The following is a 26987-nucleotide window of genomic DNA, read 5'->3' as shown; positions in this document are numbered from 1 at the left end:
ACCAACTCCTGACACGGCAGCTCTTAAGGATCCTGCTGGTTGTAGGCAGGAAAATAAGCTGAAATCCATTTATGTCACCACAGGTACACTACTCAGACCAGCTATTGCATCTGCGTGGGTGAGTAGTGCTATCGAAAAATGGGCAGATAACTTGTCATCTGATTTAGATACCCTGGACAGGGATACCATCCTTTTAACGCTGGGTTATATCGGGGACGCTGCAGCCTACCTAAAGGAAGCGGCGAGAGATATTGGCCTCTTGGGATCAAGGGCCAATGCCATGGCAGTCACAGCTAGGAGGGCATTGTGGATTCATCAATGGAATGCTAATGCGGACTCTTAGAAAGCTATGGAGTCTCTACCGTATAAAGGTGGTGTATTGTTTGGTGAAGGTCTCGCTGAACTGGTATCTACGGCTACCGCGGGTAATTCGTCATTTTTGCCTTATGTTCCTCCACAACAAAAGAAAGCGCACCACTTGCAGATGCAGTCCTTTCGGCCGAATAAATACAAAAAAGGCCGAGGTTATTCCTTCCTTGCTAATAGAGGAAGAGGAAAAGGTAAATGATCTCCGGCCATGGCAGGTTCTCAGGAGCAGAAGTCCTCCCCGGCTAATGCCAATTCCACCGCATGACGCTGGGGGTTCTCTGCGGGAGTCCGCACCGGTGGGAGCACGTCTCAAGCTCTAAAGTCAATTCTGGGCTCGTTCGGCCCTAGACCCATGGATTGTAGAAATAGTGTCCATGGGGTACAAACTGGAGCTTCAAGACGTTCCCCCTCAACGTTTTTTCAAATCAGCCTTACCAGCTTCACTTCCGAACAGGGAGGTAGTATGCGATGTAATACAAAAGTTGTGTCTAAATCAAGTTATTGTCAGGGTTCCCCCTGGCACAAAAGGGAGAAGGCTTTTATTCAAGCCTGTTTGTTGTCCTGAAGCCGGACGGCTCGGTCAGACCAATTCTGAACCTAAAGTCCCTAAATCTTTACCTGAAAAAATTAAAATTCAAGATGGAATCTCTCTGAGCAGTGATCTCCAGTCTCGAGGAAGGGGATTTCATGGTGTCGGTCGACATAAAGGATGCCTACTTACACATCCCCATTTATCCTCCGCATCAGGCTTACCTGAGGTTTGCTACTCAGGATTGTCATTACCAATTTAAGACGTTGCCGTTTGGTCTGTCCACGGCTCCGAGGATTTTCACCAAGGTAATGGCGGAAATGATGGTCCTCCTTCGCAAGCTAGGAGTCGCGATTATCCCGTACCTGGACGATCTGATAAAGGCGAGGTCCAAAGACAAGCTGGAGCAGGACATTGCGCTCTCCCTGACAGTGCTGCAACAACATGGTTGGCTCCTAAACCTGCCGAAATCACAGTTGAATCCGACAAAGCGGCTGTTGTGTTTGGGAATAGTTCTGGTCACACAATTACAGAGAGTTTTTCTTCCAGAAGAGAAGTCTCTGGAAATTCAGAGTTTGGTAAAACAAATTCTGAAACCAGCGAGAGTATCAATTCATCAATGCACTCGGTTGCTGGGGAAGATGGTGGCGGCCTACGAGGCCATTCAGTTTGGCAGGTTCCATGCCAGAGTGTTTCAGTGGGACCTATTGGACAAGTGGTCCGTATCCCATCTGCACATGCACCGGAAAATAGTCCTATCCTCCAAGACCAGAATCTCACTCCTGTGGTGGCTGCACAGCTCTAACCTCTTAGAGGGATGCAGGTTCGGGATCCAGGACTGGATCCTAGTAACCATGGATGCGAGTCTCCGAGGCTGGGGAGCAGTCACACAGGGGGAAACCTTCCAGGGAAAATGGTCAAGCCAGGTAGTTTGTCTACACATAAAGGTTCTGGAGTTAAGGGCCATTTACAACAGCCTTCTTTAAGCGGAACATCTACTTCGCAATCTGCCCGTCTCCGATACAGTCGGACAATATAACAGCAGTGGCACACATAAACCGCCAGGGCGGAACAAAGAGCAGGGCGGCAATGGCAGAAGCTACAAAAGTTCTCCGCTGGGCGGAAAGACATACAAGCGCTCTGTCAGCAGTCTTCATTCCAGGAGTGGACAACTGGGAAGCAGACTTCCTCAGCAGACACGATCTCCCTCCAGGAGAGTGGAGTCTTCATCAAGAGGTCTTCGCAGAAGTGACAAGTCTTTGGGGAATTCCTCAAATAGACATGATGGCATCGCGCATCAACAAGAAACTTCAGAGATATTGTTCCAGGTCAAGGGACCCTCAAGCAATAGCGGTGGACGCCCTGGTGACACCATGGGTGTTTCAGACGGTGTACGTGTTTCCTCCGCTTCCACTCATTTCAAAGGTGCTAAAGATCATAAGAAAAGCAAAGGTTCAAGTGATCCTCATTGCCCCAGACTGGCCAAGGAGGGCTTGGTATCCAGATCTTCAGGAATTACTCATAAGAGATCCCTGGCCTCTTCCTCTTCGATAGGATCTGTTACAACAGGGGCCATGCGTGTACCACGACTTACCGCGGCTACGTTTGACGGCTTGGCGGTTGAGCGCCGAATCCTAGCCCGGAAGGGTATTCCCAATTAAGTTATTCCCACACTTCTTCAGGCTAGGAAAGGAGTGACGTCTAAACATTATCACCATATTTGGAGAAAATGTGTCTTGGTGTGAATCCAAGAAGGCTCCTACGGAAGAATTTCAGCTAGGGCGTTTTCTCCATTTCCTGCAAGCAGGTGTGGATGCGGGCCTAAAGTTAGGCTCGATTAAAGTACAAATTTCGGCCTTATCGGTTTTCTTTCAAAGACAGTTGGCCTCCTTTCCGGAAGATCAGACCTTCGTGAAAGGAGTTTTGCACATCCAACCTCCCTTTGTGCCCCCCAGTGGCACCATGGTATCTTAACGTGGTGCATTTTCTTCAATCACATTGGTTTGAACCTTTGCAGAAGGTTGAGTTGAAATTTATCACGTGGAAAGTGGTCATGCTATTGGCCTTTGCATCCGCAAGGCGGGTGTCTGAGTTAGCGGCTTTGTCTCACAAGAGTCCTTATTTAATCTTCCATGAAGATAGAGCAAAGTTGAGTACTCGTCAACAATTTCTGCCGAAGGTGGTTTCATCGTTCCACATGAACCAGCCTATTGTGGTACCAGTGGCTACTGACGCCTTCGCGTAGTCAAAAACCCTCGATGTTGTCAGGGCCTTGAAGATTTATGTCGCCAGAACGGCTCAATTCTGTTTATCCTGTATGCTGCCAACAAGATTAGAACGCCTGCTTCCAAGCAGACTATTGCGCGCTGGATCTGTAATACGATTCAGCAGGCTCATTCTACGGCTGGATTGCCGTTACCGAAATCAGTAAAGACCCACTCTACCAGGAAAGTGGGCTCATCCTGGGCGGCTGCCCGCGGAGTCTCTGCATTGCAACTCTGCCGAGCAGCTACTTGGTCGGGTTCAAACACTTTTGCGAAATTTTGCAAGTTTGATACCCTGGCTGATGAGGACCTCATGTTTAGTCAATCTGTGCTGCAGAGTCATCCGCACTCTCTCGCCCGTTCTAGAGCTTTGGTATAAACCCCATGGTTATTGAAGCATCCCCAGCCTCCTCTAGGACGTATGAGAAAATAGGATTTTAATACCTACCGGTAAATCCTTTTCTCTTAGTCCATAGAGGATGCTGGGCACCCGTCCCAGTGCGGACTCTACCTGCAGTTATTAGTTATGTTTACACACGGGTTGTGTTATGTTGTAGTCAGCCTGTTGCTGACGTTGTTCATGCCGTTGACTGGAGTTTGTTTAATGCCATGTTGTACGGCGTGTTTGAGGTGTGAGCTGGTATGTGTCCCACCTTAGTTACCTATAAATCCTTTCCTCAAAATGTCCGTCTCCCTGGGCACAGTTCCTATAACTGGAGTCTGGAAGAGGGGCATAGAGGGAGGAGCCAGTTCACACCCCTTCAAAGTCTTAAAGTGCGCATGTCTCCTACGGATCCCGTCTATACCCCCGATGGTTCTTGAAGCGTCCCCAGCATCCTCTACGGACTAAGAGAAAAGGATTTACCGGTAGGTATTAAAATCCTATTTTTTTTCTGCAATGATCAGTATGTGTTATAGCCCTGGTTTTCATTAATATGTAATACAAAGAAAAACAGGCATGCTTTAGATCAGTGGGCAGCAGTACATTGTGTACATTTCTCAAAATGAGTTGATATTACTAATGTTTCCTCAGCTAAAATACATAATTGAATGTGAGTATTGAAAGGGACATTTAGATTAGACTTTTGTTTTGTTTTTTCTTCTTACTTAACTGCTATGGTCGATGGTGGTATGCACTAGAAAAGAAAACCCCTCTGTTTAGCTTTAAATGCATGTAGATTATAATACAGTACTACGCAATCACAGGGCACATAGATGATTTATTTTACTGGGGGCATTGCTGCCACACTTCGAGAGTTTGTAGTAGCCTATTTGTTGAAATTTTAAAGGACAATTTAACATAAAATACAAATTTAGAATAAACACTACCTATTTCATGTTTTGACTAATACCCTGCCTAAAGTTATTCTTGCGACAATGTTGATAAATTATACTTTCGTCTGTCATGCTGCAGTAAATAAGAGTTCACTTTTGATGAGTACACATTAGATGACATTTTAAACTGATTTGTGATATTGTCCATTGTGTACGCACTATGTCGCTAGCGATGCGCGCTCCCGCGAGTTGTTGGCAGAGGTGTGGCTAGGCGCCATGGTGCCTGGAGCAAGGGCATGTTTTGGCGCCCCCTTCCCCTGTACTGAATTGGGGGCCTGGTCAACATGTGGTGGCAAGTTACATTTGAAAAGAAACCATATTTAAAAATCCTAAATTGGTGACAGGGCCGGTACCAGACCTTGTGGAGCTCAGGGCAAAAGTTTCCTTTGGGTGCCCCCCATGTTTAAAATAGGCTCAGTGTGTACTGAAGGCTTGCAACAACAATATAGGGGCATGGCAGTACGGACGATTTAATGGTTAGCATTACTGCCTCACAGCACTATAAAGAGGGTGGGCAGAGCTGTCAGTCTCTCCCACTATCGTCTCTGGCCTGCCCTGTTCCCTACCTTGTCTCCGAACCAGTGTGCACCCCCTCTGCTTCCCCTCCTCCTGCACTGTGGGTGCCAGTACAGTGGCCCACAGGAATGGGGGGTTGGGGGTGGTAGCGCGCCCTTTAACTTTTTTGGCGCCCGGAGCTCGCGCTCCACCGGAGCCACCCTCGCTACACCCCTGGTCGTTGGTGACGTCGTCTGTACATGCAGCTCAGTTACGACAATGTCGTTAAATTAGGCTGAAACCCAACAATGTAGTAGTGTCATATGACTCGTATATCGTTTGGTCATTTATAAAATCGCTCAGTGTCTATGCTCAATATCGTTGTCCGGGAGTTTCAGGGAAATCGTGAGCGACATCGTATCATTTACATGTCGTATAATGTGTACCCGGCTTTAGTCTTTATGGCATTTTACTGTGAACTCTGTATTTTAAGAGCGCCTTTGCCTAGGAATGCTTTGTCTGCCGCTTGTCCAGGTTACAGGTATCTTGTTACCAAATATTACCTTTTCGGCATACTATTCTGTTTTGTCGTATCTATATAATAACTAATTTGCTGTATAGTTTTGCTTCCAGTGCAGTTTAAAATAGATATTCGTTATGGGCTAGCACAAAAATAAGATTGAGGCAAAATGTAAAATGCACACCCAGTGCCCATAAACATGTAAACAAATATTTTTTCATCAATTTGCAATTGTGTGGTTTCTCGTTGGTATGTTTCTCTTTTAGTAGGAACATTCACGGTGTGTATTGTAAAGGGCCCCATACCTTAATAGAGCTTACACAATTTTCATATTGTATTTAGATTATTTAAGCAACTACTGTATGTACACTTGTTTGCTGCATAATTGATGATCCTTACTTCCAAGGACAGTCTGAGATTTTAAAGACGTTTCTATTTTTTTTATCATAGCCAGTAACATTTTACAGATCTTCCTATTCTGTGTATAGCATTTAATGTTCATGATCTATATAAGGTGAGTGGTTAAAACACAGGATATTGATGAAATTATCAGAACGGTGGTTGTGGGTCACCAAGTTATGCTTAGACTGCACTCCTCCGTCCACTATTGGGATTCCTGCGAGGAGGTATTTCCTACTGATTGTCCAGGTTCTTAGGAAGGCTTGTGCTGTTGACTAGTAATACCTTTTTCTACACCTTAGCACATCTGGCATAAGACATTTTCAATATAATGTTCCAAAACAGTTTAAAAAGTAATTTTTATGTGCAAGTGCAAAAGTGTGATTAGGAAAAAAATTAAACTGGCCAGAAACATTTGCGCACATTTTTTATTTGCAGTTACTTTACCAAACTCTCTGTCTGTCTAGTTATGTATTTGGAAGTCTGTATATTACTATTGAACTCACAATGCTTATAGCAACCACTTATTTTGGCATGCCTTGACAGTGGAAGAATCTGACATCATCGACCTGGAAAAAAGATATTGGCTATTAAAGGCTCAGTCACGGACTGGACGATTTGATCTGGAAACATTTGTCCCATTGATTTCACCTCCAATTCATCAGTCTTTGAGTGAAGGTATTTTACTGTTTATACAGTTTGGGGCTTGTGAACAATTAGAGCTTCCAACAATTATGCTACTATCTTACGTACACCTCAAACGCAAACATTATTTTCTAAAGAAATATATGTACAAATCACATATGATTTTTTTTCGTTCATTTTTATCCTCCTTTCTGTATTTAAAGCACTATTAATTGAATTTGCTATGCTTACAAACAGATATGTATTTGCTTGCCCTATTACAGTAGTATGAACAAATCTGTATTTGTCTTTTGAATGACAGTGGCATATACATATGTAATGCTAACAAAAAAACCTGCATGCATATTTGACTGATATTTCATTGTGTTAGTTTCATCACAGGACATTTATACCTATTTACCTCTCACTCAATAGTAGATTGCTGGAATTACAGAGGTATTACTCCTAGGTACTGTTCCCTAATCCACGTAGAAAAGCTGTGCATTAGTAACTGCTGCCATTTCCAGTCCTTTTCTGAGGTCCTCAGCAGTCTTACATTAAGGCTGTGATTCACCATCTTACAGTTTGCTCATCTAATTGGTAGGCAGATCTGATATAAATTAGCACCTTAACATTTCAGATTATTGCATATATATTTACAGATTATACAGTGGATATTGGATAAAGGTGCTAAATAAATGCATATTTACTTTCATGTGGGTTTAGAACTTCTATGAGTATTATATCACATTTTAGGTAAAATTAGTGCACTGTTTTTAGCTGTTACATGTAAATATCTAATTTAATTTTCTTTTCTTTTCTTTAGGTTTATTTAACGCCTTTGATGAAAACCGTGACAACCACATAGACTTCAAGGAGATATCATGTGGGCTGTCTGCGTGCTGCAGGGGACCACTAGCTGAGAGACAAAAATGTAAATACCATTGCTCACAGGGAAGAAGGAATGTTTTCTGTCAGTGATAACTGCTGCCTAATGTACTCCAATGTGGTAGCCTCCCATTAATTTTAGACAGAGCGCATCAACACTAAGCTGGTGCACTGTGCAGTCAGGCAGGGATTGTGGAGGGAGGGGGGAGTTTATTTCCACTCCCCCACCCTGGCAGACAAGATGTTAATACATCTTGTTGGTGTAGCTTCCTGCTTGGCCTCAGTAATGAGGCGAAACAGGAAGTGCTATAGCAGCACGATCCGTGCCATTACAATACATCTGCTCAAAATGTATTTCTAGTTTTATTTGCTTTTTTGTTTGTTTTGTTTCTGATGTTTTACTATGCTTTTTCTTCAATCATTTCTTTAAATTAAGGGTTTTAGCAATAATTCTTATTTTTTTTTTTAAAACATTTTCTCTAACGTCCTTGAGGATGCTGGGACTCCGTAAGGACCGTGGGGAATAGACGGGCTCCGCAGGATATAGGGCACTTTAAGAAAGCTTTTGACTCTGGGTGTGCACTGGCTCCTCTCTCTATGTCCCTCCTCCAGACCTCAGTTTTACACTGTGCCCAGAGCAGGATGGGTGCACTGCAGAGAGCTCTCTTGAGTTCTCTACCTAGAAGCATTTTTGTTTGGATTTTTTTCTACTTTTTTACAGGGAGCACTGCTGGCAACAGGCTCCCTGCATCGAGGGACTGAGGAGAGAGGGGCAGACCTTCTTGTCTAAGATAGGCTCTGCTTCCTCGGCTACTGGACACCATTAGCTCCAGAGGGGGTGAACACAGGTTCTTACTGGGCGTCCACCCCCAGAGCCGCGCCGCCGTTCTCCTCACAGAGCCAGAAGAACCGAAGTCAGAAGACTTCAGGCGGCAGAAGCCTACAGCTTCACTGAGGTAACGCACAGCACTGCAGCTGTGCGTCATTGCTCCCATACACCTCACATACTCCGGTCACTGTAAGGGTGCAGGGCGCAGGGGGGGGGCGCCCTGGGAAGCAATATAACACCTCTATTATGGCAAAAGACAATATACATGTACAGGTGGGCACTGTACATGTATATAAAGGAGCCCCTGCCATATTTTAGTAAGTTTGAGCGGGACAGAAGCCCGCCGCCGAGGGGTCGGGGCTTCTCCCTCAGCACTCACCAGCGCCATTTTCTCTCCACAGCACTGCTGAGAGGAAGCTCCCCGGACTCTCCCCTGCTTACACACAGTAAAGGGGTGTTTAAAAGAGAGGGGGGGTGGCACATAATTGGTGGATAACATATTATACAGCGCGGCTGGGGGAAAAACATTGTGTTGGTCTCCAGGTTCATTGCGCTGGGGTGTGTGCTGGCATACTCTCTCTCTGTCTCTCCAAAGGGCCTTGAAGGGGATACTGTCTTCAGAAAAGAGGTTCCCTGTGTGTGTGAAGTGTGTCGGTACGCGTGTGTCGACATGTTTGACGAGGAAGGCTCGCTTAATGTGGAGGGGGAGTGCTTGAATGTCATGTCGCCGTCGGCAACACAGACACCGGAATGGGTGGATATGCTGAATGTCTTGCATGCAAATGTCAATCTATTGCATAAAAGGTTAGACAAGGCTGAAGCTAGGGATCAGTCAGGTAGCCAGTCCATGCCTGTCCCTGTGGCGCCAGGCCCTTCGGGGTCACAGAAGCGCACCATATCCCAGATCGATGAGACAGATACCGACACGGATACTGACTCTAGTGTCGACTATGAAGATGCAAAACTACAGCCGAGGGTGGCAAAAGGTATTCGGTACATGATTATTGCCATTAAAGAGGTTTTGCATATTACTGAGGAACCCCCTGTCCCTGACACGAGGGTACACATGTATAAAGGGAAAAAGCCTGAAGTCACTTTTCCGTCCTCATTTGAACTGAGTGAATTGTGCGAAAAGGCTTGGGAATCTCCGGATAGGAGACCACAAGTTCCCAAAAGGATTCTTATGGTGTATCCTTTTCCACAAACGGATAGGATACGATGGGAATCTTCGCCTAAAGTAGACAAGGCGCTGACACACTTGTCAAAAAAGGTGGCACTGCCTTCTCAGGATACGGCTTCCCTCAAGGATCCTGCTGATCGCAGGCAGGAAATTATCATGAAGCACATTTACACTCATTCAGGTACTATTGTTAGACCGGCTATGGCGTCGGCCTGGGTTTGTAGTGCGGTTGTGGCATGGGCAGATTCCTTATCTACGGAGATTGACACCTTAGATAGGGACGCCATTCAAATGACCATAGAGCATATCAGAGATGCTGCCTTGTATATGAGAGATGCTCAGAGAGACATTTGTTTATTAAGCTCCAGAATAAATGCTATGTCTATTTCTGCTAGGCGGCTCTTGTGGTCCCGACAGTGGACGGGAGACGCCGATTCAAAGCAGCATATGGAGTCCTTGCCTTACAAAGGGGAGGAGTTGTTTGGAGACGGCCTCTCGGACCTTGTCTCTACTGCTACGGCTGGTAAGTTGAATTTCTTACCTTATGTCCCCCCGCAGCATACAGAAAAGGCACCTCATTATCAAATGCAGTCCTTTCGTTCCAATAAAAACCAAAAGGTACGGGGATCGTCCTTTTTTGCCAGAGGGAAAGGCAGGGGAAAGAAGCTGCACACAGCTAGTTCCCAAGAGCAGAAGTCCTCCCCTGCGTCTGCAAAGTCCACCGCATGACGCTGGGGCTTCCCGGGGGGATGCAGATCTAGTGGGGGCTCGTCTTCGGTTTTTCAGCCACGTCTGGGTTCACTCGCAGGTGGATCCCTGGGCATTAGAGATTGTTTCTCAGGGATGCAGGCTGGAATTCGAAGACGTGCCTCCTCGCCGGTTTTTCAAGTCGGCTCTGCCGGCTTCCCCGTCAGAGAGGGAGCTAGTGTTGGCAGCAATCCAAAAATTGTATATTCAACAGGTGATTGTCACAGTTCCTCATCTCCAGCAAGGAGAGGGATATTACTCAACCCTGTTTGTGGTCCCGAAACCAGACGGTTCGGTCAGACCCATTTTAAACCTAAAATCCCTGAACCTGTACTTGAAGAGGTTCAAGTTCACAATGGAATCACTCAGGGCGGTCATCGCCAGCCTGGAGGGGGGGGATTGGATGGTATCCCTGGACATAAAGGATGCTTACCTTCATGTTCCGGTATTCCCCCCTCATCAGGCGTTCCTGAGATTTGCAGTGCAGGCCTGTCACTACCAATTTCAGACGTTGCCGTTTGGGCTGTCCACGTCCCCGAGAATTTTCACCAAGGTAATGGCGGAAATGATGGTGCTCCTGCGCAGGCAGGGGGTCACAATTATCCCATACTTGGACGATCTCCTCATAAAGGCGAGATCTCGGGAGATGTTGCTGGACAGTGTCTCTCTGTCCATGAAGACGTTGCAGATACACGGCTGGATTCTCAATATACCGAAGTCCCAGCTAGTCCCTACAACGCATCTGACCTTTTTGGGGCTGATTCTAGACACAGACCAGAAAAAGGTTTTTCTTCCGATCGAAAAGGTTCAGGAACTCATAGCCATGGTCAGGAACCTATTAAAACCAAAAAAGGTTTCAGTGCATCATTGCACGCGGGTCCTGGGGAAGATGGTGGCTTCCTACGAGGCCATCCCTTTCGGCAGGTTCCATGCGAGGACTTTTCAATGGGACCTCTTGGACAAGTGGTCCGGGTCCCATTTACAAATGCATCAAAGGATCACCCTGTCTCCCAGGACCAGGGTATCTCTCCTGTGGTGGCTGCACAGTGCTCACCTACTAGAGGGTCGCAGGTTCGGCATTCAGGACTGGGTCCTGGTGACCACGGACGCAAGCCTCCGAGGCTGGGGAGCAGTCACACTGGGAAGAAATTTCCAAGGTCTCTGGTCAAATCTAGATACTTGTCTCCAGATCAACGTCCTGGAGTTGAGGGCCATATACAACGCCCTGCGTCAAGCGGAGGAATTGCTTCAGGAAAAACCGGTTCTGATTCAGTCAGACAATGTCACGGCAGTGGCTCATATAAACCGCCAAGGCGGAACGAGGAGCAGAGTGGCCATGGCAGAAGCAACCAGGATTCTACGCTGGGCGGAAGGCCATGTAAGCGCGCTATCAGCAGTGTTCATCCTGGGGGTGGACAACTGGGAGGCGGACTTCCTCAGCAGGCATGACCTGCATCCGGGAGAGTGGGGACTTCATCAAGAAGTCTTTGCACAGATCACGGGTCGGTGGGGTCTGCCTCACATAGACATGATGGTATCCCATCTCAACAAAAAGCTAAAGCGGTATTGCGCCAGGTCAAGGGACCCTCAGGCGGTAGCGGTAGACGCTCTGGTGACACCTTGGGTGTTCAGATCGGTCTATGTGTTTCCTCTATCTTCCTCTCATACCCAAAGTGTTGAGAATAATAAGAATAAGCAGGGTCAGAACAATCCTCAATGTTCCAGATTGGCCACGGAGGACTTGGTATCCGGAGCTGCAAGAGTTGCTCACAGATGATCCGTGGCCTCTTCCTCTAAGGCAGGACCTGCTGCGGCAGGGGCCCTGTCTGTTCCAAGACTTACCGCGGCTGCGTTTGACGGCATGGCGGTTGAACGCCGGATCCTAGCGGAAAAAGGGATTCCGGAGGAGGTCATTCCTACCCTGATCAAGGCTAGGAAAGACGTGACGTTAAAACATTATCACCGTATATGACGAAAATATGTTTCTTGGTGTGAGGCCAGAGCTGCTCCTACGGAGGAGTTCCATTTGGGCCGTCTACTTCACTTCCTTCAAACAGGAGTGACTTTGGGCCTAAAATTAGGGTCCATAAAGGTCCAAATTTCGGCCTTATCCATTTTCTTTCAAAGAGAATTAGCCTCTCTTCCTGAAGTACAGACTTTTGTGAAGGGTGTGCTGCATATTCAGCCTCCGGTGGCTCCTTGGGACCTTAACGTGGTGTTAAGTTTCCTCAAGTCACCTTGGTTTGAACCACTCAAAACTGTGGAGTTGAAATACCTCACGTGGAAAGTGGTCATGTTGTTGGCATTGGCTTCGGCAAGACGTGTTTCAGAATTGGCGGCTTTATCACATAAAAGCCCATACTTGGTTTTTCACGTGGATAGGGCAGAGTTGAGGACTCGTCCTCACTTTCTGCCAAAAGTGGTCTCATCTTTTCATGTGAACCAACCTATTGTCATGCCTGTGGCTACACGGGACTTGGAGGATTCCGAGTCCCTGGATGTGGTCAGGGCTTTGAAGATTTATGTGACCAGAACGGCTAGAATCAGGAAGACTGAAGCTCTGTTTGTTCTGTATGCGGCCAACAAGGTTGGCGCTCCTGCTTCAAAGCAGACTATTGTTCGCTGGATCTGTAATACGATTCAGCAGGCGCATTCTACGGCAGGTTTGCCATTGCCTAAATCGGTTGTGGCCCATTCCACTAGGAAAGTGGGCTCTTCTTGGGCGGCTGCCAGAGGGGTCTCGGCATTGCAATTGTGCCGAGCTGCTACTTGGTCGGGTTCAAACACCTTTGCAAAGTTCTACAAGTTTGCTCAATCGGTGCTGCAGAGTCATCCGCACTCTCCCACCCGTTTGGGAGCTTTGGTATAATCCCCATGGTCCTTACGGAGTCCCAGCATCCTCAAGGACGTTAGAGAAAAAAAAGATTTTACTTACCGGTAAATCTATTTCTCGTAGTCCGTAGAGGATGCTGGGCGCCCGTCCCAAGTGCGGACTTCTTCTGCAAGACTTGTATATAGTTGTTGCTTACATAAGGGTTATGTTATAGTTTATCGGTTTAACCGAGGCTATGTTCAACAGTTCATACTGTTGACTGGGTAGTGTATCACAAGTTATACGGTGTGATTGGTGTGGCTGGTATGGATCTCGCCCTTAGATTTACAAAAAATCCTTCCTCGTACTGTCCATCTCCTCTGAGCACAGTTTCCCTAACTGTAGTCTGGAGGAGGGGCATAGAGGGAGGAGCCAGTGCACACCCAGAGTCCAAAGCTTTCTTAAAGTGCCCATGTCTCCTGCGGAGCCCGTCTATTCCCCATGGTCCTTACGGAGTCCCAGCATCCTCTACGGACTACGAGAAATAGATTTACCGGTAAGTAAAATCTTATTTTTTATAGCCATTGTGTGGGAGTGGCAGAGCAGTGAAATCTGCAGTCCAATCAGACTTCAGGGTGACTTAACAAAAATGTAACTAGTTTGCATGTGGGAACCCTGCATTTTTGCTAGGAGGATAGTTTATGAAAAATGTGTTTATTTGTTACCAGTTACTTATATAGCTAGCGCACACATATTCCACAACGCTTTACAGAGAACATTTGGCCATTCACATCTGTCTTTGCCCCAGTGGAGCTTACAATCTATATCCCCTATCACATGTACACACAGACGCTAGGGTTATTTTTTTTTTTGGAGCCAATTATTTTTGGATTGTGTCAGTAAACCGGAGTACACGCAAGTATGGGGAGAATATACAAGCTCCATACAGGACCTTGGTGGGAATCGAACCCATGACCTCAGTGCTGTGAAGCAGTAATGCTAACCGTTACACCATCCGTACTGGCCAAATATATATTTATATAGAATTATTTTCAGACACAATCTAGTCTCTAACATTTCTATCTTTTTTTTCTTTTATTTTCCTCTAAACTAGTTTGTTTCAAGGTATTTGACATAGATCGAGATGGTGTTTTGTCTCGCACTGAACTGGAAGAGATGGTGCTTGCACTACTAGAGGTGTGGAAGGATAACCGCACTGATGCCATACCTGTAAGATCTTTATTTTCTATAATGTAACTGCTGTCCTTAATAGTGTATATGTATGTAGCTTAGATCAGCCTTTTAGAACAGTATTGCAAAACATTTTGATTTAGAATGTGTCCTTTAAACTGTAATTATTACACTCATTTGAAACTTAAGAAAATAAAGCATCAGTGGATGGGTTTTTTACCCGGTGAGACTTTATATTATAATTGTAGAAGGACTGTCCTGACTTCATGTGCTGTGGAGGCCTATGCTCATGCCCCAACAGCTCCCAGTGCGAGCGTGACTGGACAGACCTAAAAGAGGAGGACTGGCTGCCAGGAAAGTGTTGGAGCTGAGGAGGGATGGATGTCCCCGGGTCCAATAAACTAGTTTTCAAATAATGTAATATGTGGTGACCTCATGCAGTGTTAAAAATGAATTACAGTTGCTCTTCATGCAACAAACCTCAATACTCCATGCAGTGGGAGACACCCGGAAAGAGTGAGCGGCGCAGAGAAATGTAACATAGTGACTTTTTTGTTCAATTTGCACCTTATTTGCACAGCAGATGCATGGAAATACAAGTCAGTTTGTACCAGAGACAACAGTCTGCAATTTAAACCACACAGGAATTAGTTTTAAAAATGTACAAATAAAGTACAGCGGACCTTGGTGTGAAGAAAAGCCACGCCTGCTGCATCCAAGCACTTCATATACAGATTCAGACACAGTCACACACAGATTACAAGTGTTGCATATCAAATTAATCAGTGCAGTCTCATTAAGCTGTTTTATCGCATCCAGTTAATTTTTGCAATTAAGAGTCTTTTTTGCTCAAATGTGCCTATCAGCGCAAGCTGAGTAGCACAGGACCGAAAAGGGCTGTTTAGCGCCACAGCGGCAATAGTGTATGAGGACACACATGTAGTTGTTTGGCTGTGAATACCATAATGGACTACCTTATATTTATTTCTCTATCGTCCTAAGTGGATGCTGGGGTTCCTGAAAGGACCATGGGGATAGCGGCTCCGCAGGAGACAGGGCACAAAAAAGTAAAGCTTTTACCAGATCAGGTGGTGTGCACTGGCTCCTCCCCCTATGACCCTCCTCCAGACTCCAGTTAGATTTTGTGCCCGAACGAGAAGGGTGCAATCTAGGTGGCTCTCCTAAAGAGCTACTTAGAGAAAGTTTAGCTTAGGTTTTTTACTTTACAGTGAGTCCTGCTGGCAACAGGATCACTGCAACGAGGGACTTAGGGGAGAAGTAGTGAACTCACCTGCGTGCAGAGTGGATTTGCTGCTTGGCTACTGGACACTAGCTCCAGAGGGACGATCACAGGTACAGCCTGGATGGTCACCGGAGCCGCGCCGCCGGCCCCCTTGCAGACGCTGAAGAGAGAAGAGGTCCAAAATCGGCGGCTGAAGACTCCTGAGTCTTCATAAAGGTAGCGCACAGCACTGCAGCTGTGCGCCATTTTCCTCTCAGCACACTTCACACAACAGTCACTGAGGGTGCAGAGCGCTGGGGGGGGCGCTCTGAGAGGCAAATAAAAACCTTATTAGAGGCAAAAAATACCTCACATATAGCCCACAGAGGCTATATGGAGATATTTAACCCCTGCCTAACTTCAAAAATAGCGGGAGACGAGCCCGCCGAAAAAGGGGCGGGGCCTATCTCCTCAGCACACAGCGCCATTTTCTCTCACAGAAAAGCTGGAGAGAAGGCTCCCAGGCTCTCCCCTGCACTGCACTACAGAAACAGGGTTAAAACAGAGAGGGGGGGCACTGATTTTGGCGATATTGTATATATATAAAAGATGCTATAAGGGAGAAACACTTATATAAGGTTGTCCCTATATAATTATAGCGTTTTTGGTGTGTGCTGGCAGACATTTACCTCAGTCGGTCGACACAGACACGGACACTGAATACAGTGTCGACGGTGAATAAACAAACGTATTTCTCATTAGGGCCACACGTTAAGGGCAATGAAGGAGGTGTTACGTGTTTCTGATACTACAAGTACCACAAGAAAGGGTATTATGTGGGAGTGAAAAAACTACCTGTAGTTTTTCCTGAATCAGATAAAAGTGTGTGATGATGCGTAGGGTTACCCCGATAGCAAATATTGGCGTTATACCCTTTCCCGCCAGAAATTAGGGTACGTTGGGAAACACCCCTTAGGGTGATAAGGCGCTCACACGCTTATCAAGTGGCGTTACCGTCTCCAGATACGGCCGCCCTCAAGGAGCCAGCTGATAGGAAGCTGGAAAAATATCCTAAAAAGTATATACACACATACGGTGGTTATACTGCGACCAGCGATCGCCATCAGCCTGGAGATGCAGTGCTGGGTTGGCTTGGTCGGATTCCCTGACTGAAAATATTTTATTCATGTAGAGCATTTAATAGGATGCATTCTATATATATGTATGTGAGATGCACAGAGGGATATTTGCTCTCTGGCATCAAGATAAGTGCGTTGTCCATATCTCCCAGAAGATGTCAGGGACACGACAGTGGTCAGGTGATACAGATCCCATACGGCAGATGGAAGTATTGCTGTATAAAGGGAAGGAGTTATTTGGGGGTCGGTCCATCGGACCTGGGGACCACAGCAACAGCTGGGAAATCCAACCTTTTTTACCCCAAGTTACATCTCAGCTAAAAAAGACACCGTCTTTTCAGCCTCAATCTTTCCTTTCCCATGAGGGCATGCAGGCAAAAGGCCAGTCATATCTGCCCAGACATAGAGGTAAGAGAAGTAGACTGCAGCAGGCAGCCCTTTCCCAGGAAAAGAAGCCCTCCACCGCGTCTGCCAAGTCCTCAGCATGACGCTGGGGCCGTGCAAGCGGACTCAAGGTGGGGGGGTAGTCTCAAGAGTCTCAGGGCGCAGTGGGATCACTCGCAAGTTGACCCCTAGATCGTACGAGTATTATCCCAGGGGTAAAGATTGGAGAGTCGAGACATCTTCTCCTCGCAGGTTCCTGAAGTCTGCTTTACCAACGGCTCCCTCCGACAGGGAGGCAGCATTGGAAACAATTCACAAGCTGTATATCCAGCAGGTGATAATCAAAGTACCCCTCCTACGACAAGGAAAAGGGTATTATTTTTCCACACTATATTGTGGTACTGAAGCCAGACGGCTTGGTGACACATAGTCTAAATCTAAAATGTTTTGAACACTTACATAAAAGGTTCAAATCGAGATAAAGTCACTCAGAGCAGTGATAGCGAACCGGAATGTCCCTGGACATCAAGGATTACCTCCATGTCCAAATTTTGTCCTTCTCATCAAGGGTACCTCTGGTTTGTGGTACAGAACTGTCAATATCAGTTTCAGACGATGCCGTTTGAATTATCCACGGCACCCCGGGCCTTTTTACCAAGGTAATGGCCGAAAAGATGTTTCTTCAAAGAAAAAAGGCATCTAAATTATCCCTTACTTGCACGACCTAAAAAGGGCAAGTTCCAGAGAACAGTTGGAGGTCGGAAGAGCACTATCTAAAGTAGTTCTTCGACGGCACGACTGGATTCTAAATATTCCAAGAATCGCAGCTGTTTTCCGACGATACGTCTGCTGTTCCTAGGGATGATTCTGGACACGGTTCAGAAAAAGGTTTTTCTTCCCGAGGAAAAAGCCAAGGAGTTATCCGACCTGTCAGGAACCTCCTAAAACCAGGAAAGGTGTCTGTACATCAATGCACAAGAGTCCTGGGAAAAATGGTGGCTTTTTACGAAGCAATTCCATTCGGCAGATTCCATGCAAGAATTTTCCAAAGGGATCTGTTGGACAAATGGTCAGGGTCGCATCCTCAGATGCACCTGCGAATAACCCTGTCGCCAAGGACAAGGGTATATCTTCTGTGGTGGTTGCAAAAGGCTCATCTATTGGAGGGCCGCAGATTCGGCATACAGGATTTGATCCTGGTGACCACGGACGCCAGCCTGAGAGGTTGGGGAGCAGTCACACAAGGAAGAAACTTCCAGGGGGTATGGACGAACCTGGAAAAGTCTCTTCACATAAACATTCTGGTACTAAGAGCAATCTAAAATGCTCTAAGCCAGGCGGAACCACTCCTGCAAGGAAAACCGGTGTTGATTCAGTCGGACAACATCACGGCGGTCGCCCATGTAAACAGACAGGGCGGCACAAGAAGCAGGAGTGCAATGGCAGAAGCTGCCAAGATTCTTCGCTGGGCGGAGAATCACGTAATAGCACTGTCAGCAGTGTTCTTCCCGGGCGTGGACAACTGGGAAGCAGACTTCCTCAGCAGACACGATATTCACCCGGGAGAGGGGGGTCTTCATCCAGAAGTCTTCCACATGCTAATAAACTGTTGGGAAAGACCAATGGTAGACATGATGGCGTCTCGCCTCAACAAGAAACTGGACAAGTATTGCGCCAGGTCAAGAGATCCACAGGCAATAGCTGTGGACGCACTGGTAACACCTTGGGTGTACAAATCAGTATATGTGTTTCCTCCTCTGCCTCTCATACCAAAGGTATTGAAGAGTATACGGTGAGGAGGAGTAAGAACAATACTAGTGGCTCCGGATTGGCCAAGAAGGACTTGGTACCCGGAACTTCAAGAGTTGGTCACGGACGACCCGTGCCCTCTACTTCTGAGAAGGGACCTGCTACAACAGGGTCCCTGTCTCTTTCAAGACTTACCGCGGCTGCGTTTGACGGCATGGCGGTTGAACGCCAGATCCTAAAAGGGAAAGGCATTCCAGAAGAAGTCATTCCTACCTTGATTAAGGCAAGGAAGGAAGTCACCGCGAAACATTATCACCGCATTTGGCGAAAATATGTCGCGTGGTGCGAGGATCGGAGTGTTCCGACGGAGGAATTTCAACTGGGTCGTTTCCTACATTTCCTACAATCAGGATTGTCTATGGGTCTCAAATTGAGATCTATTAAGGTTCAAATTTCGGCCCTGTCAATATTCTTCCAAAAAGAATTGGCCTCAGTTCCTGAGGTACAGACTTTTGTTAAAGGAGTACTGCATATACAGCCTCCTGTGGTGCCTCCGGTGGCACCGTGGGATCTAAATGTAGTTTTAGATTTCCTCAAATCCCATTGGTTTGAACCATTGAAAAAGGTGGATTTTAAATATCTCACATGGAAAGTGACTATGTTACTGGCCCTGGCTTCCGCCAGGAGAGTATCTGAATTGGCGGCTTTATCTTATAAAAGCCCTTATCTAATCTTCCATTCGGATAGGGCAGAACTGAGGACTCGTCCGCATTTTCTCCCTAAGGTGGTATCAGCGTTTCACCTGAACCAACCTATTGTGGTGCCTGCGGCCACTGGCGACTTGGAGGACTCCAAGTTGTTGGACGTTGTCAGAGCCTTAAAAATATACATTTCAAGGACGGCTGAAGTCAGAAAATCTGACTCGCTGTTGTTACTATATGCACCCAACAAGTTGGGTGCCCCTGCTTCTAAGCAGACGATTGCTCGTTGGATTTGTAACACAATTCAACTTGCTCATTCTGTGGCAGGCCTGCCACAGCCTAAATCTGTTAAGGCCCATTCCACAAGGAAGGTGGGCTCATCTTGGGCGGCTGCCCGAGGGGTCTCGGCATTACAATTCTGCCGAGCAGCTACGTGGTCGGGGGAAAACACGTTTGTAAAATTCTACAAATTTGATACCCTGGCAAAAGAGGACTTGGAATTCTCTCATTCGGTGCTGCAGAGTCATCCGCACTCTCCCGCCCGTTTGGGAGCTTTGGTATAATCCCCATGGTCCTTTCAGGAACCCCAGCATCCACTTAGGACGATAGAGAAAATAAGAATTTACTTACCGATAATTCTATTTCTCGGAGTCCGTAGTGGATGCTGGGCGCCCATCCCAAGTGCGGATTATCTGCAATACTGTACATAGTTATTGTTAACAAATTCGGGTTATATTGTTAAGGAGCCATCTTTAAGAGGCTCTTTCTGTTATCATACTGTTAACTGGGTTTAGATCACAAGTTGTACGGTGTGATTGGTGTGGCTGGTATGAGTCTTACCCGGGATTCAAATTGCCTCCCTTATTGTGTACGCTCGTCCGGGCACAGTACCTAACTGGAGTCTGGAGGAGGGTCATAGGGGGAGGAGCCAGTGCACACCACCTGATCTGGTAAAAGCTTTACTTTTTTGTGCCCTGTCTCCTGCGGAGCCGCTATCCCCATGGTCCTTTCAGGAACCCCAGCATCCACTACGGACTCCGAGAAATAGAATTATCGGTAAGTAAATTCTTATTTTTGGCATTGCTAAAAAGAATTAACATATTTACTGATGTCTTATTCAATTTTATATTGTGTATGTATTATATTTGTTTTTACAGTAGTTGTGTTAAACACAACTTGTGCAGTTTGCGTTGTGCATGAAGTGCAGTGGAGTGATTTCTCAGTTTGGGAGGTTAGGCATTTGCTTATCTGCATGGCTTTTACAAAGGTGCAGAAGAGATGAGTGTGTGCTAGAAAGACACATAAGTGTATCTATTTACACTTACTCATTAATTCATTAAGTGTGCTTTAAGTATGAAATACCAGATGAGGTAAAAACAAATGGCAAAAATGTCCAGACGAACTTTGGAGATGTTGCTGGGTGTTTCATATGTCCGAGCTGGCTTGTTTTGTAGGCTGCACCTTGTGGAGTCACAATCTCATTGTGGGAAACTTTAACAGCCTGGAATCTTTCACAATTTGTTTCATTCCTGTGTAATATGATGTACTTCAAAGTAGTCATAGCTTTTGAATTGATGGTTGAATATTTTAAATCTTCAATGGTTTAGCCATCGATGGCTGAGTAGTGAGCATGCACAGACATCGGCCATTAGAGAGGTGCCACCAATGTTTGTTTATTTTTACCATCAACATCGGTGCTGTGTCATCAATGAGGGGAAAAAATAATCCGCTTGCCTCATGATGGATTGGCCCCAGTGAACAATGAGGGTCTACATAGAAAATTATTTGGTACACCTTACAGAGGTGCTTTCAACTTCCTGCATGGTATAATTTGGAGGCTCTTGAACACAGGGTCTCCTTTAAATCTTTTATGCCCATTTCTGAATTGTATACCACCTTATGTACATATGTATCGAAAAGTATCTATGTTGAGTGGTTCTCTAGCTCTTATATGGATGTTGTGTAACTCTTGAGACACCAGTGATGTATACCCTTATTATCATATGCATATTGGCCCTCATTCCGAGTTGCTCGCTAGCTGCTTTCGGTCGCAGCGCAGCGAATAGGTAAAAAAGCGGCATTTCTGCACTTGCGTATGGTGCGTGTAAAAACGCAGGCGTGTCCGTTAAAAATGCAGGAGTGACTGGGGAAACGTAGGCGTGGCTGGCCGAACCCAGGGCGTGTTTGTGACATCAAAACAGGAAATAAACAGTCTGAAGTGATCGCTAGCTAGGAGTAAGTCTCGAGCTTCTCTGAAACTGTACAATCTATTTTTGTAGCAATGCTGCGATCCTTTCGTTCGCACTTCTGCTAAGCTAAGATACACTCCCAGAGGGCGGTAGCTTAGCGTTTGCACGGCTGCTAAAAGCAGCTAGCGAGCGATCAACTCGGAATGAGGGCCATTGTTAGCATACACATTGTTCTCTCTGGTTGTTTGTTCTGACCGTCAGGATTGTATTTGGGCACTTCCAGCCTGGACCTGGATACATAGGGTATACCGTAATATTGTCTGGTATTTTGTACTCATAACGAATGTACTTGAAGTATATTAACCTTTCAAGAAAATATATTCTTTCTTTTTTTTTTTAAATAAAACACTCGCCATTAACTGTAGACAGTCACTGGTTACAATCCATCAATGGACCATGGCCATTCCTACTTAAATTAATGAATTTAAATATAGGACCTTTTAATGAACCACCTCATGTCCACATTATTAATTGAGGTACATACAAGTGGTAATTTAGTTATTTTTAGCATATTTGGTTATCTAGAGAGGGTAGACAAAGGGGGGTATACAATTACTTGTGGTAATTTGTCGCAGCTAATTGATTCTCCAGGGGCTATTTAGTTAGCCCCGATACCTACACTTGTTGGGGATTATGCTTCGGGTGCCTCAGGCACCTGAAGTATAATCTCCAGTAAGCAGCTGGCAGTAACACATGGGTCCAGAAACTGATCCCGGATCACATATGTTATCGCACGAAAAAGGGACATTTTTCTCCCGGGCTTTAGTTGAACAGCCCAATAATAACCTTCGGTCAAAAATTGCGCTACCAGACTTTTTTTTTCGTTAGAAAAATTATCGGGGCTAATTGAATACCCACCGAAGGCACACAGGTAGGCAGCGCATACACTGGTCACATACATGAAACGCACAGATGGACATCTGATTCATGTTTGTATGCATGTTTAATTGTTGGCTTGTGCTTACTTGTGTTCTGTACCAAAAACAGACCCAACAGTGCAAAAAATAGATACAAACTCGTGTGAGTTATCACTGCTTCTATTTCATAGAATTTTTGTTGTGAATAATGCAATAATAAATAAAGCCTTTTTCTCATCTGATTGTCTTTTACAGGAATTACACTTGAATCTTTCTGATATAATAGATCATATATTAAAAACTCATGATACGACAAAGGTAAGTTAATTTAATTTCTTTGTTGTACATAATCTATATTTTTCAGAAAGCAATTACATTTTTCATATTTATTATACAGTTACATAGAGCCTTATATTTTACACAAACATACACACATTTGTTTAAGCTATGCTATATATCTTAGAACAGGCTAAACTAGTGTCTCCCAAACTTTACTGAATCACGGCGCCCTAGAGGATCAGAATGTTTTTTCACAGCACACTTAGGCCAAAAGTTTTTTACTGAGAAATTTAGAAAGAAGTGTTAAATAAAGTAAATTGGATTTATATGACATCCTTAGGTTCAATTGTATGTGAGGGACAGGATTCCTTTCTGTTTGTCCACATATTTTATGATTGACAGCCACCAGCACTGGTTTTGCCTATTACATTGACTATAAATAATTTGAATTGGTCATGAACCACCAATCCACACAGTTTGAGAACCACTGGGCTTACCCATATAATATTGACTGCCTGCTTTATGATGGAAATATTATTTTCTTCATAGTCAATAAACACATAGCAATAATATGGTGACAATTTGTTTTGTTTTTATACCTCATGATTAAAATTGTTGACCATTTAATGTAATTTTGGACATAACATTTTTTTTTTTAATCTGTTACAGAGTGGGCACCTTACACTGGAGGATTACCAGATATGGAGTGTTAAAAATGCTCTTGCCAATGAGTTTTTAAATCTTCTTTTTCAGGTAAGTGCATTAACAATGCATACTTGTATTCTTTGGGGAGAAATTATTGTGTTTTTATGAAACATGATAAATAGTTTTAAAAATGAGTCTTATACAAAGCCATATGTTTTTCCTTTAATTTATTTTGAAATCAATTTGGTCATTATATAGACAGTAAAAAAGCTTAAAGCGGCACTCACGCACTTCATAAGAATATGCTGTGCTCCTAGGCAGAGGAGCAGAAGTACAGATAAAATTACAAATAACAAGGAACCCTGAGATGGGACAAAGATGCAAGAGAAGAGGAGTAACATTACCCTTATGGCTATACCAAAATATATAATATGTATAAAATTGAAATGCCTACAGGTTTAAAAATTAAGAAAGGAAACAAAGGGGGGCAATGTGTAACTGAGGAACAGACTTAGAGCCTCAGTAGTAGATTAGAACCTACAAAAGCGGGGCGAGCGCAGCGGGAAGTGTCCAGGCATCCCATACATTATGAAAGGAATAAGTGAACTTTTTTAAGGTATATAAAATCCTACTCTCCAACCTCTTAGTTTAAAATTAAGTGTTAAAGGAATCAGTCAGTCCTTCCAGGACTCAACCACCCCTTTCTATACCTTTAGCAGTGTCAGAGAAAGTCTTGCCCAGGAAGGAAGGCTGCCGACGGCCTGTATTGTATCAAAGTGGGGTGCAATGGTCCAATATGGCGTCAGCAGTCCAGCTACTGGCACCAGGGAAGCAGGCTGAAGCTAGGAGCCACTGCTGGAAGCGCACAGCTGACAGCAGCTGTCAAAAGCAAGCTGGCAGTGAGAGCAGCTGCAGAGCAGCAGGATCCGGTCTCAGCTGGCAGTCTGGCGGCAGTTGCTGCTTTGCAGGGATAGAAAGTTCCAACTAGGGGACTGTGCGAGAGTAGTGCCAGAGGAAACCTGGCGCTCTCTCTAGGTCTAAAGATGCAGCCAGGGAACAGATGCTAAGGCTCCAGAAAAAGTCATCATGATGAGAACGGCACACATCCAGAAATGTCTGTGGTGAATGCCCATGTGCTTTCATTCAGGGACCAGTGGAGAAGGTCCTCATCATACAGACTGTTGACAGATATATTCGTACAATATAATGAGGTTACATTCTAGGTCTATTGGGTCCACCACCAAGAAGGTGCTTTACCAAAGGACATCCAAAAATCTCTGTTTTTTAGAGCAAGCTACTACGTCTCTTCAGGACTCAGGAGTTGCCCAGTACCAGAATGTCAAAGAGAAATGGGAGTTTATTCCAATCTGTTTTTAGTTCAAATACCAGATGGGAAGCACAAACCCATTATAAACTAGAAGGATTTAAATACAAGACTGAGGGTAGACAGATTCAGGATGGAATCTGTAAATTTAGCTATAAATGGAAAGGAGGCAAACAAGTTTTTGACATGTATAGACTTAAAGAATGTTCATCTTCACATGCCCATTTGAGATGGCCATCAATGTAGTTTAAGGTTAGCTGTTGGAGGAATATATTTTCAGTTCAGGGCTTTTGGTTCAGCCGTTGCAGGAGAGGGACAAAGCCATGATGGAGATTTCCTGGCGTCTTGATCCCGAGGCGGCCAGCTTGCGCGGCTCCATGGGTCACGCAGCCATCCAGTGGTGTAGCAGATTCCCCCTGATATTTGCTTTGAAAGGACGTGTTTCAGGTGCCAATTGTTTGTCAGGTCATCCATCCGTTAAATTTTATGGCATGGCTCTTGATACCAAGATCTTAAAAAAGAAGGGTTTCTCAGATTCAGTAGTTCAGACTATTATCAAAGCCAGAAAGACAGTCTCTTCAGACAACTACCACAGAGTCTTGAAATAATATTGCTTGATGTAATAAGTAAAAGGCATTTTCTCTCTTTCTATGCAAGTAGCCTTTCGTTCCTAATGCAGGAATTGAGTTGGGTCTCTGATTAGGATCCTTTAAGGTGCAAGTGTCTGTGTCAGTTTTGTCTTACCTATTTTCAGAGAAGATTGGTTCTTATTGAAGAAGTAAATACGTTCCTTTACTGCAGGGTATATTACACATACAGTCTCCTTATTGGCATCACCTAGAGCTTTTGGATCTAAATCTTGTTCTGTCAGCACTGTTGAACCTTTGCTGGAGGTAGACCTGTAGTGGGTCACTTGGAAGTTATTGTTTCTTTTGGCTAATTTGTCAGCTAGTGCAGTGTCAGAATTAGGAGTTTTATTCTGTAGTCCTCCATTTCTGGTAATTCACAAGGATAGGGCAGTGTTGTGTACACTGCCTTCCTTTCAACCTAAAGTTGTGTTTGCAATTCATTTCAATCAGGATATAATAATTCTCAGGCAATAAATCATATAAGGGTTAGTTGTTTCTGTTTAGGTGCGTACACACGCACCGATGCAGACTATAAAGGCCGATTCTGACTACATTGTGCCCGGAGGCATGTAGACAATATAGACCCCTATGCACTATATTTTCTTACCATGCCGATCCTGCGAGACCGCGCATCGGCATTGCAAGTGCATACACACAGTGCGATATGCACTAAGTGTCCGTGTGATATGGACTATATCAGTGCAGTTTACATATAAGTATAAGTATTTTACGATCCGTATAATACATCTCATTTTATGATGCACACTACAAGATACCTTCATTTTGTACTGGTCTGTATAGTATGGATGGTCTGTATAGTAATCAAACTGTGACACTATATGTGAAGGAGGTTATAGAGGGGCTTGCTCTGCTCCTCGGCCATTTTCCATGTTATTCTCCAGTGACCTCCACTGTGTGGTGTGTGTGTGTGTGTGTGTGTGTGTGTGTGTGTGTGTGTGTGTGTGTGTGTGTATATATATATATGTGTGTGTATATGTGTATATATATATATATATATATATAGACAATGGAAAGGTTCGGCACTCAGTTGGGTATATAATTGTACTTGCTGCGGTGCCCTCTGCGATCTATGGCAAGATCCTACGCCGTTTCGGGGACTAGGCCCCGTCTTCAGGGACAAGTCATACACGAAAAAAGGTTTTTTGTTTTTTGTTGACCAACACATCCCCGGGCATTTGTACTTGTTTTGTTTTGTTTTTTTGTTTCTATATACATTAGTTGTTTGATATTTGGTACTTTTTAGGATTATATATGTTTACTAGCTAGTTTAACATTGTTCTTGTGCCTGGCTAGCATGGACGTCGCACTGTGTGTATATCTGGTTAAGGTTAGATCTGATCTATGTGCTCTTTTCTTGCCTGACGGGCTCCTTAATTACGATCCAGGGTCCCTTTAATTATGATGTTCCAAAATTACCTATACATGTCTCGCCGTGTGTCCGGATGCATTTGATTAGGGTAATATATCTGAACACTTATTTTATTTGGATGACAGGTTGGCGGATTCATGGTGGCCGAGTACGCGTTGTGCTCCACTTGTTGTATGTGGAGCGCATTTGCGTCCCTGGTTGCCATGGATGCATCACCAACAGGCGGCGGAAGTGATG

The 26987-nt window shown here is 45.0% G+C and overlaps 1 protein-coding gene across 2 annotated transcripts in view; it reads left to right on the top strand.

Moving 5' to 3' along the window:
- The window catches only part of USP32 (ubiquitin specific peptidase 32), a 433758-nt gene that overhangs the window by 239280 nt on the left and 167491 nt on the right, over positions 1–26987 (top strand). For both annotated transcript variants that reach the window (XM_063954012.1, XM_063954011.1), the window contains exons 6-10: positions 6458–6589; positions 7362–7469; positions 14106–14221; positions 22739–22801; positions 23432–23515. In XM_063954012.1, the coding sequence (XP_063810082.1) occupies positions 6458–6589; positions 7362–7469; positions 14106–14221; positions 22739–22801; positions 23432–23515 (503 nt within the window). The remainder of the gene's footprint in view (positions 1–6457; positions 6590–7361; positions 7470–14105; positions 14222–22738; positions 22802–23431; positions 23516–26987) is intronic.

Source organism: Pseudophryne corroboree, chromosome 2, assembly GCF_028390025.1.
Source record: "Pseudophryne corroboree isolate aPseCor3 chromosome 2, aPseCor3.hap2, whole genome shotgun sequence".
Taxonomy (NCBI): domain Eukaryota; kingdom Metazoa; phylum Chordata; class Amphibia; order Anura; family Myobatrachidae; genus Pseudophryne; species Pseudophryne corroboree.
This window is presented reverse-complemented; position numbering and strand designations above follow the sequence as displayed.